General features: G+C 27.7%; 2 protein-coding genes across 2 annotated transcripts; one reads left to right on the forward strand and one right to left on the reverse strand.

Moving 5' to 3' along the window:
• Positions 1 to 3622: 3622 nt before the first annotated feature.
• Positions 3623 to 4411, reverse strand: LOC136086839 (uncharacterized). The gene is made up of 3 exons (XM_065809333.1): positions 4186 to 4411; positions 3978 to 4114; positions 3623 to 3862 (listed from the first exon to the last, which is right to left on the reverse strand). Exons 1-3 carry the CDS (start codon positions 4409 to 4411, stop codon positions 3623 to 3625), a joined length of 603 nt encoding a protein of 200 aa, XP_065665405.1.
• Positions 4412 to 10182: 5771 nt separating this feature from the next.
• LOC136086840 (uncharacterized) lies at positions 10183 to 10976 on the forward strand. Its single transcript, XM_065809334.1, has 2 exons — positions 10183 to 10420; positions 10570 to 10976. The coding sequence occupies exons 1-2, from the start codon at positions 10183 to 10185 to the stop codon at positions 10974 to 10976; spliced, it is 645 nt and encodes a 214-aa protein (XP_065665406.1).
• Positions 10977 to 14772: the final 3796 nt, after the last annotated feature.

The following is a 14772-nucleotide window of genomic DNA, read 5'->3' on the forward strand; positions in this document are numbered from 1 at the left end:
TACGCGGTTAGGCAATTTCTCCTAAAACTTGATTTTTTCTTTTTCAACGAAAGCATCGAATTTCACATGCCTAAAAAATCAATGTTATGTTAGGTAACCTAGATAGGTCATTTTAGCAAAAAAGTTATCGTTTTTAATAATTTGAAAAACTTATACGTTAGGGAAAGGAGGGTTAATTTTGAAATAAGTAATGCATACGTACGCAGAGAGAGAAGGTTGTTAAAAGCATAAAGGTGCGTACAGAGGGAAAGGATTCCTAAATCAATGGTTTTACTGCGTACATACTTTATGGATGCTCCCTGCCTCAAATCTCGAGTTCAATTTTTTGAGTTTAAAATTCTTTTCTCTTAAACATTTTAAATATCATTTTGTTAAAAATTTTTTGCAAAAAGTTACTTTTATGTTTTAAAAAGAAAGAAAAAATAATTTTTATATTTAACAAATAATTTTTGTTTTTTTGATAGGGAACCCGTAGTCAACGAGATGTCATTGTTGTTTCTTCAGCAAACCTTCATCTTATATTAGCAATTGAAAAAATTACAAAACCTAAAAACAAATTTAGTTACCAGGTAGAACAAGTGACAAACCTGGCCATAAAATATAATGCATTAAAAATAAAAAGAGGTTTTCTAGAGGCTTCAATTTGAACTGCTGAGAGACAAATTTGTAGCTTGGAAAACAAATTTTTTAAAATTGACACAAGAAGTTGTTTGTTCGAATCCCGTTTACCAAAAAACAAGTATATATGGTGTTTGAATAATATAGATTGTCTGTTAAATAAAGAGAAAAAATCAATGAAAGATCTAAACACTTGCAGCGCCCTGTTCTATTCAGCTCCGTATGGATATAAACTTTCTATGCAAATCTATTTAAACGGATTAGGTGAATACAGAGGAACACATATTTGTTTGGTTTCTTAATATTATAAAAGATGAGTACGACAGTTTATTGGAAAATTTACGAAAATATTTAAACTTTCTCTACTTGATCAAAGCGGACCATAAGGACCAAAGAAAGACCATAAGGTATTTATAATTGGTCCAAAAACAAATGAAAAATTTAATAAATCCGATTCGTATATAAAAAGAATTGGGGTTAAAGTACCCATCAAAATATTAACATGCCCTGGTTATTTAATTGATAATAAACTAATGATTAAGTGTGAAGTGGAATCATAAAATATCGAAATAATAAAATACAAAATTTCTCACAAATATTTTCGTACTTACATGCATTAGTTAGCAAACTACATCAGATTTGTAGTTCAACGAAACGTAATTGGCATATTTACATAATATGACAACTAATGCCAAATACATAAATTTTGCATTAGTTGTCGCAAGTGCATTTGATTTTACTTGAGCCTTATTCTTTGGTTTTGCCAACGCAAAAGTTTTAAATTTTCAGTTTTACAAAACGCAATTCGCATTAAACAGGCTGATGAAGAATTAAGATTCGTTTTTAACATATGAGTGATAAAAAAAGGTTATTGCTTTATTGTAAAGCAATAAATAACACAAGTCAACAAAAAAAATTTTCTTTCTGCTTCCTATCAAACAATAGGTTTTTTGTATAGCATTTCTCATTTTGATTTTAAATGTGCAACTCATTTTTCACCATCGCACAGTATTTGTATGACAAAACCGCTCAAAAATGTTTTATGCATTTTTTTTCACTTTATTAGTTTAAAACACAGAATTTTATTAAAATTAAATGTTTAATTAAAAAAAAAAATTTTTTAAAAGCAATTTATTATTAATAAAACGACATATTCGCTTATCAAAGCTTCATGCTGAGATCATCATATTGACTGCTTCTTTGGAAAAAGGCAGCGTTTTTTTGTGCCGTTTTGATTAAGAACTACTTATGTATGGGTCTAAACTCAATAGCAGCCTATTTAATACGTCTGTATTGCAGTCGATACGAGAAAACTTTCGAACTAAAATTTTGTCTGTACGGCCGAAAGTGTTTGTTTCGGGCTTCAGCTGCCTCCTCGGATAACTGGCCGATAGGGAGGATTGCATGAGTTATTACTTCGGCACCATGCATCAAAACTTTATGCATGGTTGGAGACATGGGATGCCAACCATACAGATTGATATACAGTTTAGCAGTTTCATGAGCAAAGTTTGTATTTTCTTATTTGCTTTTTGACAATTTTTTTTTCCTCGTCTAATCGAACTTGCCACTTTTGTAAAGGTATTTTATAAGCTAAATGAAGAAGCGATTCAAAAAAGCAAATCCTTGCATGAAGAATTGAGAGTCCAAATGAGATGGTTTCTGTATTGATTGGCTTTTTCCACAAATGTAGCACCTCATAGTTGATGTAATATTAGTTGCAGCGTTGCACACTTTACCATCTACCATTGTAAAAAGTAAGGTATGCTTTATTTTTCCGATTTCATTGGGCAACCTTGTTTCCCTGAGATTCCTTATTTGGTTTTTTACGTGCTCTATGTCGCCCATTGTTATGTCTTTAAATTCACTAATGAAACGTATTCGAATGGGCTTGCAGAACCTTGGAGATGAGGTGACTGGGTTTTGCCATATAATTTTTTCCTCTTGACCATCAATTTTAACAATCATTCTTAGAGGTACTAAAGAACTTTGAAAAATATTTGCATCACTGTCGGTGTTGTTTTAAAATTTTTGCTTAAATTTTGCTTGTTGTGACCCATCACAGCGCCATTTTGATATTAAAACCATATTTTTCTGTTCTTCAATTGAACACATTTCTACAACCTCTGAGACATATTTATATAAGCGTAATGTGGTGTGGTCAAGTAATGCTTGTAGTTGAATTTCAGCTGTTGTTTCGGTTACTTGTATCGATTCCTTATTAGGGTAACATTCTTTTTTGGCTTGTTGTATTATTGAGTAGCAGGGGTAGACATTTTTGTTTCTACTTTGAATAAGTTCCTACTGCCTCTTGAAGTGTTAATTAATTGATTGTTTCTTTTTTAAAAGCTGAGTTAAATGCTTTTCGGTATTTCTTTGCTCTGAAGAAAAAGGCGGGTCCTGGCACAAAATTTTTTTAACCTATAAGCCTTCCATAATCTCATTATCTATTTCAACCATAACTCTAACCATAATCTCATATCATATTTCAACCATATCTTTAACCATAATCTCATATCATATTTCAATCATTACCCCCAACCATAATCTCATAACTCATTTCAACCATTACCTCATCCATATTCTTATATCATATTTCAACCATTATACTATCCATATTCTCATAAGTCATTTCAACCATTATACCATCCATAATTTTTAAGCCAATAATATAAAAAAAAAAATAATATAAAGAAAACAATTTCAAAATTATAAAATTAATTTTTATTTGCTAACTTTACATTATAACTAGATCATGAAAATTTTGTAAATTCGAAGAATTTTTCAAGCTATAATTTCATAACTGAAATCTCATTGAAGTCCTACGCATAAATGAAATCTACTTTGCATTAGGTCTTTCAGACCCATAAGAAGTAGTTCTTCGAACTTAGCTCAAGCGTAATAGTAAATTACTCCTTTTAAATTAGACTTATCAATTCTTTATTGTCAACCCAAGAGTTAAATGACTCAGGATATCCATACCACTTTACTAATGATTTGTTTTTTAATTTGCAAATAACTTTTTCAATTCTAAATATTTTTGATCAGTTTTTTGCAGTTCTTGTTCATAAAAAGTACCTTGTATTTCTTCGCCATTATCGTCAGTTAATTTATAAGTTGGTGGATCTGTAAACTGAATTTTTGAAACAGTAAAAACTTCTTCAGTCCATCTCGGTGTGTATCCTTTTTCAAACGTTGTCTTCTTTTTAGTTATCCTAACTCTATCACCAATTGAAAACAGACTCTGATCGTACATTTCCATTTAGATTGAACCAAACAATATTCTCATTCTTTTTATCGCTAGCTTCAACTGGTGTCATTTTAATTGAAGAATGCTTTGTGTTGTTGTATTTATTTACCATTTCATCTAAGACGCCATTATATTTTCTAGTAGAATTAGCTGAAAAGTACTTAAACATTTTATCTTTCAATGTTCTATTCCAACGTTCAACTACACAACTTTTTTCTTCATTTTCAGTTGAGTATAACTCAACACCTAGAGTTTTTAACATTTTCTTTCGTAGAAGATTTTATTTAAAGCATTAGCAACATCAACTCCAGTTTTACTCTTCAATGGAACATTCCATCCATGCTTTGAAAAAACATCTATCACCATTAATAAGTATTTTAAACCGTCATTGAATTTAGAAAAAGATTGCATGTCAACTAAATCAGCAGCCCATATTTCATCGATTCCATTTACAATCACTTTTCTTTTTCTGAAATATTTTACAACTGGTTTATGAAGTTCGTTTGCAAGTTTGTCAGTCCATTTCAGATTCTTCGGATCCATAAGACCTAATTCTTTATCCTTTTCTTTTTCTTTGATCGTTTGTAGTTTTTTTGAGTAGTTTTAACACCCATTTCATATAAGTTCAAAGAACCTAATCCAAATTTTGCTTTAGATGATATAATAGGTTTTATAATACCTCGTTCAATTCTTTCACGTATTGTTGGATTTTTTATAGAATCTATTTCTTCGATCATAATTTTATCAGCTAAATTTCTTTTTGCAGTATCATCGAAGTATTTATAAGCAAGATCGTGATGGTAAGCTGCATTATCAACTCTATCTATAGGTTTACTCCATTCTTTTTATGCATCAGTAGAAGTTAATCGTCCATCTAAATTAGTACCAGGACAAGCAAAGTTCATTCAGGTAAATGCATTTCACCAGGGAACTTTGCCCATGGTAATTTTATTTTTTTAGTTATTAAATTAATTGAACTAACTGATTCACCTCCTTTTTTTGATGATACAAATTGAGTTTTTATTTTTCCGCAAATAGCGCAAGTTCCACGTTGCATATTTCTATTGCTTTTACTCACAACATTTTGCAAGTTTAGTGTATTTGTTTTGTTTCTACATTTAATGCAGTACATTTTTTATATGTAGAAATTTTTATATATAAAAAAAAATATCTTGCAATATAAAAATGGACATAATAGATTTGTCATGGAATGTAAATAAAAATAAGCGAAGTAATAACAAGTTGTTACCTAAAAGTATATGAGGAATTATTGTTGGAAAGTCTAGTTGTGGAAAAACTACTTTATTATTAAATTTACTTTTAAGACCTATTTGGTTAGACTATAATAATTTACAACCTCAATCAATTACAAATCTCTTTTTCAACCAGAATACAAAATATTAAAAAGCTTTTTTGATAAAAATTACAAAAAGAAGTTATTCTTGAATTGTTTAAGCTTCAAGGTGAAATAGAAAAATTAAATGCAAATCCAGAATTTATAATTGAAGACATTTCAAAAAATTTGAAATATAAAGCAGATATGGAGTGTAAGTTTTTTGAAACAGATGAAGATGTACCAGATCCTGAAGATCTTGATATTAATAAGAATAATTTGACGATATTTAATGATTTGCAATTAACAAAACAAAATAAGTGTGAAAAATATTATATAAGAGGAAGACATAGTAATGTAGATTGTTTCTACCTTGCACAAAATTATTTTATGTTACTTAGACAAACTATTAGAGAAAATGCCAATTTTATTTGCTTATTTCCTCAAGATTCAAAGAATTTAAGTTATATTTATAGAGATCATGTTTCTAGTGATATGAACGAAGATGAGTTTAAAAGATTTTGTAAGCATGCTTAATCAGAACCTCATGGATTTGTTGTCATAGATTTATCTTCTAAAATAGATAATGGAAAATATAGAAGTGGATTAGATAATTTTTATTTTCCATCTAAAGTTTAAAATAATTTTTTTGTATATAAAAAATGTATATAATATTGAATGATAAAAGTAGTCATATAAAAGAGAAGTTTGCTCCTATTATACAACTAAGTTAAGATAAAGATTATGAAATGGCATTAGTTGGTCTTGATACATTCTACAGTTTTCCAAATGTTGATTTTTCAAATAACAATTTTAGATATAGTTCAGATAATGGAGCAACTTGGATAGATATAAACATTCTTGAAGGTAGGTATTGAGATTGATGATATAAATAAGTATATTGTGGAAAAAATTACTGAAAATAGTAAAACTATTAATGGAGTTGAAACTAGTATTATATTTTCAGCAGATAATAACACATTGAAAACAACTTTAAATATTGAAGCTGGTTATAAAGTTGATTTTACACCTATAAATTTAATTAGATCTACTCTTGGTTTTAACAGTCAAGTATATTCAACAGGATCTCATGAATCAGATAATATAGTTAAAATTTTAAGTATTAATAGCATAAGTGTAACAAATGATATAATAGCATCATCCTATGTAAATGGAACAACAGAAAACGTTATATATTCATTTTTTCCAAGTGTTGGTCCTGAATATAAAATTATTCAAGAGCCAATAAACTTAATTTACTTACCAATAATACTAAAACAATTTCAAAGATGGAGACTAAATGGGTTGATCAAGATGCAAATCTGATAAATTTACGAGGAGAAAAATTAGCTATTAGATTTCATATAAGAGAAAAAAAATAATCTAAGTATAACAAAATGAGTAAATATACTAATAATAAAGTAAATCTTTCATAAAACCAAATAGAAAAAATTAAAAATGCAATTGAATGTGGTGTTGGAGCTAGTATTAAGTTATCGCATTCAGATTTAAATGGTGAACATGTATTAGCTGTAACAATAACACAATTGAATAGAATTAGAAAAGCATATGAAAAAGGTACTGGTGTATCAACTATTTTAAGTGAAATTCAACTGTTACACAATTCTAAAATATAAGGTGGATTTATTGGTGCACTTTTACCGTTTCTTGGTTCTTTAGCATCAAGAATTATACCACCACTTGCAACAGGACTGCTTTCAGGAGTAGGTTCAGCAGCTGGATCAACTATGATTAATAAAATTGCTGGAAATGGTATTGTGTACATGAAAAAGAATGGACAAGGAGTTAAATTAACATGTGCAGGATCTGGTTTATATTTGAGACCATGGAGTAAAGGAAGTTCTGTAGGTGATGGATTGTACGTGCTGGAAATTGTTATACATCAACAGGATCAGGTTTATTATTAGGACCAAATTCTCCATTTGCTAATATTCCATTTTTAAATATGATTCTTTGATTTTCAAATTATATATAATAAAATTTATATATAATAAAATGTCAAATAGCATGCCAGTGCATAAATTTATAAACAAATATAAACAACCGTAACCATTTCCTTTAGTTTTTAAACCACATAAAAATTTACAGCATCCTGCAATATTAGTAAATGGAAGATATGATGTATTTGCACAACAAGATATTAAAATAGGTTTTAAGTCACAAAAAAGTGTTTCTTTAAAGTTTGGTATATCTATAAGAAAAGGTTTTACATTAGTTTCATTAAAAAATGAACTTAAATTAAAAATGTTAAGTTTACAAAATTCTGTAATAGCAGAGTCTGTTGATGACATTGTAGTAATTATTAATAATAATTCAGTTGATGATGTAATATTTAAAAAAGGAGATTGTTTTTGTTCTGTTAATCTATTGTGTTAGTTTTTTAATTTTTTTATTAAAAATGGAATACAATAATAAAATGTACAATAACATTTATTCAGCTATACCTACTGAGAATAACAATATTTACCCTGTTCTTCCTAATACACCTGAAGAAAAATCATATCGGTTACAAAAAATTGGCGAGATTCAAAAAGAAATGAAGAGCGTGACAGAGAAAAGAGAATAACGCTGAGTAAAAAAATATCATAGAGCAGTAAAAATAATTTCTGCAATTGATAATGCATTACTAACAAGCACTATGGCACTTGAAACTATTGGAATTGGTTTTTTATCAACAGTCATTGCAGCACCAGTAGTTATTGCATGTGAAGGTGCAGCATTAGGAGCAGGTGTGTTATCAATAATAGGCGGACAAGTTAATAAAAAAATGAATTTAAAAGCAGAAAAGCATGAAAAGATTAAAGTGCTTGCTGATTCAAAACTAAATACAATAAGCAATTATATTTCTAAAGCTTTAGTAGATGGGCATATAGATGACAAGGAATATGAGTTAATACTTGGTGAACTTGAAAAATTTCAGACAATGATGGAGCAAATTAAAATAAAAGTTAAAAATGAAATTGATGAACAAACAAAGTTGTCACTAATCGACCAAGGGAGAGAAGAAGCTATTAAAGTAATTCAAAGTAGGTTTAATAAAAAAATAGTCACTTTACATTTTATTGACAAATAATAAGATATGCGGAATTTATATCCGAATGGAATGAAGATAGTGATTTTTATTGTGTAGAAAGAGACATTAAAGAATCACTTAAACAATGGAATAATGTTAAAAAACAGGATAAATTAAGAATTATAGATAAATATGTACTTCAATTAGAGTGTGATTTCAAAGAAAAAAAACTAATAAAAAGTATTTTATCAATGGCACTTATATTAAGATTATTAGAAACAAATGATATCATTTATAAAGGCTTTGAGACTAAAAAGAATTGTGGAACGTTTAATATTGATTATTTAAATAGTTTGCTAAAACGTAAAACGTAAAACATAAATCATAAAACACAACATAAAAGTTTATGTTGTGTTTTTAATCTTTTTTATATAAAAACAAAATGTCCTTTTTAAAAATTACAGACACTGAAAAGAGAGATCAAATTGTAAAAGAATTATCAGAAAGTAAAAAAAGAATACAGCAGAATGATCTTAGTGAAAAGATTGGAGATTCTAATTTGCAGATAGACTTGTCAAAATTGTAAAAGCCATTAATTGATAGTCAAATAAAGGAGGATATATCTAAATTGCAAGATCAAGCTAATCAATTTGCTCTTACCTTTTCAAATGCATATCCTAAAATACTTACTTATGGATCTAAATAAATAATGCCTTTTGATGAATTTTTAAAGTTGGGAAAAATTGCTACATGTATACTTATAGTAAAAAGTCTATAGACACTACATTTGGAATACATTCTAAAGAGGGTAAATTTTTTATAGGAAAAGTTCCAATATTAATTAATAACGATGATATAGATATAAATGGAATAAAATACATAGGTACTCCTGGTCTTTGGGAACTGATAGTAAAGTTTAATCCTAATAAAGAAGTATATAATGAAAATGATCTTAAAAAATATCAAGATATATTAATACAAACAGATGCAATTACTTCTGAAAACCCATACAAACCAAAGTCTTCTCGTATTCTAAAATACAGAGAAACAATATCACCTATTGGAAGGACATAAAAGGAAATAGGAAGCGTGAATCAAGAGGAAAAGGAATTGGAGGTAGAGTACAAACTATAATTCTTCCTAGTGACTTCCTAGTGCATTAGTTGATCGTCTTTATTTGTGTATAGCTGCATGGAAAGCAGGTAACAGTGGAGCAAGAAATGAAGGTGTTGCAATTCGTGATGAATTATTACGGCAAAATGAAATAGATAATGAACAGTATAAAGCAATACAAAATCTTTTTTAATTATATCTCATTGTATATAAAAAAAATATATAGTACATAAAAAAATGCTAATTGTTAATAATAAGAGATATAAAAAAATATATGTTGTTGGAGGAAGTGGTATATTCGACATAATAAAAAATTTATTTAAACGAGAAGCATCATCAAATGTAACAAGAGTGTCACCAGCTATGTTGAAAAAGATGGCTGCTGCTGATTTAGGAAAAACTGCAATAAATGCTGCTAAATCAGCAGGAATAGAACTTTTAACATCGACGATAGAAGCTGCTACAAATGCTGCAGTTGAAAAAGGAAAACAATTAATTGAAAAAGCATCTTCAAAAATAGCTTCACAACCTGTTATTAGTGAAAAAAGTAAAGAAATATTTTCAAATTTGATAGCATCTAGGTCTAATGATCTAAAAAATAATGAAGAGGAAGTAAAAAAAGTACCGTGCAAAGGTCGCTCAATCAAAGTATCAAATAAAAATGCTGTAAGAATAGAAGATCTAGTTAAAATGGGACACGGACTTCGACTTGCGTAAATTTATCTTTCGTAAATTTAGCTTTCGTAAATTTAGCTTTCGTAAAATTTTTTATATGGTTTTTTAAGAATTGTCAATTAAAATTTTTTTTTTTTATATTGTATATAAAAAAATAAAATGACGACTTCTGAAGTATTTAGTTTTACAGAAATTACAGTAATAGATAATGGAATTGAAAGATGTGAAGATTGTGAATATGAACCCATTGTTGGAACAAATCTAAATAGTCTTGGAGACATAAGAATTGTCGTTCCAGAACAAAATTTGTTTACACTTCCATCTAAAACGTATCTCTTATTTGAAGGGCAACTTGTTAAACTAGCTGATGGAAAGCTCTTACAAATAATGGTCTTATGCAATTATTTGCTAAAATATCCTACCAATTATCAAACCAAGATATAGAAACTATTTATTTTCCAGGTCAAGCAACTACAATGCTAGGATTACTTAATTATTCAAATGACTTTCAATTAGCGCAAGGATTAAATCAATTGTGATATAAAGATACTACATCGACAGCAGTACTTACTGATAACACAGGGTTTGCAGCAAGGCAACAATACATAATTCAAAAACCAACTACAAACGGAACATTTTCATTTTGCGTACCTTTAAGACACATTTTTGGATTCTGTGATGATTATGACAAAGTTATTTATGGGCATAAACATACAATAACTCTTACAAGACAAAGTGATAATAATGCAATTTTTAGGCTTGCTGCTGCAGCTGCAGGAAAAGTTAATTTTACTAAAATATCATTGTTTATTCCAAGTGTGACATCATCACTTGAAGAAGAGAAAAAAATTGATTATGAAATTAAAAGAAAAGTGAAAGCTCCATTAAGTTTTAGAATGCGTCAGTGTGATACACATCTGTTCAACAAGCTACTTCATTTAGTTGGCAATTAAGTTGTGCTGAAATTCCAAGATATGTTATTGTCGCATTTCAAACAAATAGAACAACCGGGGACCAAACTGTCAATTCGGCATTATTTGATCATTGTGACTTGAAAAATATTTACATTATTTATAATAATAGTATTTGCCAATATCCCACCCTTAATTATTATTGCTCATTTCCAAATCAGCAATTTTCAAGAATTTATAGAGATGCATCAATGTTTAAAGAAAGATTTTATGGAATGAATGAAATTATTGCAAACAACAATATAACTCCTTCTGACTACAAAGATTTATTCCCATTCTTTGTTTTTGATGTTAGCAAACAATCAGAAAAATTAAAATCAGCTACAGTACAACTACAAATTAAAGCATATTTTAATACAACTGTACCAGCAAATACTTAAGTATATGCTCTTGTAATATCTGATAAGATGATGAAACTTGAATCAGATGGTAATAAATTTGATGTTAAAGCAAAATTTTTTGAAAATTATTTAAATTTTTTTTCTTTATATAATAAAAATGTATTATACAAAGAAAAGTTTAAAAAGTTTATTAGAAGAAAATAACATTTCAAAAACATCTGAAAATATCGCTACATTGCTAATGATTGAAATGGAAAATGGGTTAGTAGATAAAGAATCTATTATGTCTCAAGTGAAAGAAGTAAATATTAAAAGATCAGTTGGAAGACCTAGAATACATCCAGTAAAAGATGTTGATGAGAAAAGATTAGTTGGAAGACCTAGAATACATCCAGTAAAAGAAGAGAAAAAAGAAATAGATCCAAAATATGAAAGATTAAAAACAATTAAGAAAAAACCAGTCACTATTAAATTAACAAACATGAAAACAGGAGAAGAAATAGTATATAAATCCTTATATAGCGCAATGCGTGAAACTGGTCATGGATATAGATATCTTGAAAAGCGTGATGATAAGATTGATAATGGTTATAAGATTGAAATATCAAATTCTGAAAAATTAAAAAAAAATTAAAATATATTAAAAAATAATCTTTATATATAAAAATGGGATATGATGATTTATTTGAAAATAAATATGCGATTGAATTGTTAAAAAATAATTTAGATAAAGTAAATTGGCATATGTTATCTAAAAATCCAAATGCAATTAATTTATTAAAAAATAATTTAGATAAAGTATATTGGGAATGGCTATCTGAAAATCCAAATGCGATTGAAATATTAAAAGCTAATTTAGATAAAGTAGATTGGAAAAATTTATCTCGAAATCCAAATACAATTGAGATATTAAAAAATAATCTAAATAAAGTAGATTAGGAAATTTTATCTTTAAATTCAAATGCAATTGAGATATTAAAAGCTAATTTAGATAAAGTAGATTGGGTTGAATTATCTCGAAATCCAAATGCCATTGAACTATTAAAAGATAATTTAGATAAAGTATGTTGGATATTTTTATCTAAAAATCCAAATGCAATTGAGATATTAAAAGCTAATTTAGATAAAGTAGATTGGACTTGTTTATCTAAAAATCCAAATGCGATTGAGATATTAAAAGATAATTTAAATAAAGTAAATTGGCGATGGTTATCTGAAAATCCAAATGCGATTGAATTCTTAAAAAAGAATTTAGATAAAGTAGATTGGGATATGTTATCTGCAAATCCAAATGCCATTGAAATATTAAAAAAGAATTTAGATAAAGTAAATTGGAATTGGTTATCATATAATCTTCACATATGATTATGAAAAAGCTCTTAAATTATTCCTTAAAGAACCAGAAAATTAGATTGAGATAAAAGCGAGAAAAATGTGGAATTTTTATTTGAATTTCAATTAAAAATTTATCTTTTAATGCGATTGAAATATTAAATTCTGAAAAATTAAAAAAAAAAAAATTCTATTTGACAAGAAAAAATATTTTTGAAAAATGATATAAAGAAAATGAAAATTAAAAAAAATTATCTTGCTATATAAAAAAGGGAAAATAAAATAACGGTGAAAAAATTAAAACAAATCGCTAAAGAGCGAGGAAATAAATATTATTATAAAATGAAAAAAGATGAATTAAAAGAAGCGGTAGCACAGACACAGATGCAATCAGTCGAACAGATGGGTACGAAGTATCTACTTGATGAGCCTGTTCCAGATATATCATCAACAATTTTAGCTCCGTCACCTTTTCAGCCTATTACACAAATTAGAAAAGAAATAAATAAAAAGATTAATTCTTTTGCAGATTAATTTTTTCATATGTTCCTGATAAAATTAAAAAAACTGCTAATGAAAAGATTGATGAATTAAAATCTGCAGTTTCAAATTTGTATCAAAAATATGGAATTAGAAATCCGATAGAATTTAAATTATCACGATCAGCTGTTAAATATGTGACAAAACAATTTACAGCTAAAGGAATAAAAGGATATGACGCTATATCTTTCATGAATGCTGCTAAAAATAGTGCAATTAAAATACTAACCGAAAATAGAAAATCAAAGGTTTATATAGTTCTCACTTGCGAAATGGAGCGTACTGATATTAAAACAGGAGAAACTATAATCACATCTGCTCCATTTAGAACGAGTTATCAAGTTGTATTAGAAACAACAGATTTAGACGGTTTTTATGAAACATCAAAACAGAAAATTTTAGAATCCTTATCATTATATCAACAAGCAGGATCATGTTTGAGATTTGTTTCTGTTGAAAAGATGGATATCAATTTTATTGAGTATAATCCAATTAAAGCTAAATCATATATTCCACTTGATAAAAATTTAGCAACTAAAAAAGCAATAATTAATATAAAGAATGAAAATAATCAATGTTTAAAGTGGTGTTCGCAAGAGCATTAAATCCAACAGATAATATTCCTCAAAGAGTAGATAAAGATCTTAAAGATCAAGCTGAAAATATAAACTGGGATAAAATAGATTTTCCAGTATCTTTAAATCAAATTACACAATTTGAGAAGAACAATCAAGATATAATTTATATGGTTATGAAAATTCAGAAGTTCATATTTTGCACGTATCAAAGAATAATGATCGCAAACATTTAATAGATTTACTATTAATATCAAATGGAGAAACGAATCATTACTGTTTAATAAAAAATTTAAGCAGATTACTTTCATCGCAAATATCTAGACAAAATACTAAAGTGTATTATTGTAGAAATTGTTTGTTAGGGTTTAATTCTGAAGAATCATTATCTAATCATAAATCGTATTGTGAAACACATGATTCAATACGTATCGAACTTCCACCACCAAATTCAACAATGCAATTTACTAATCACAATAAATCAACGAGAGTTCCATTTGTAGTATATGCCGACTTTGAAAGTTTTATCAAACAAATTGACACTTGTGAACCCAATCCGAATGAATCTTATACTAAACAATATCAAAAACATATTCCAAGTTCATTCTGTTATTATATTAAATGTTTTGATGAAAGTTTTTATAAAAGCAGTCCAGTCACATTTACCGCAAGTAGTAAAACAGATGATATTGCACAAATTTTTGTTGATAGTTTACAAGAAGATATTAAGAAAATTTGTGATAGTATTAAATTTCCAAAAAAGATGATATTTACTCCTGAAAACAAGCATGATTTTAATGCAGCAACTGAATGTCACATTTGCGGAGAAGATTTAGATAATGATAAAGTACGTGACCACTGTCATATTACTGGAAAATATAGAGGTGCTGCTCATCAAAATTGTAATTTAAATTATAAGATTCCGAAATTCTTTCCAACACTATTTCACAATTTATCTGGTTATGATTCTCACTTATTTATAAGGAAATT

Source organism: Hydra vulgaris, chromosome 11 (genome assembly GCF_038396675.1).
Source record: "Hydra vulgaris chromosome 11, alternate assembly HydraT2T_AEP".
Classification (NCBI taxonomy): Eukaryota; Metazoa; Cnidaria; class Hydrozoa; order Anthoathecata; family Hydridae; genus Hydra; species Hydra vulgaris.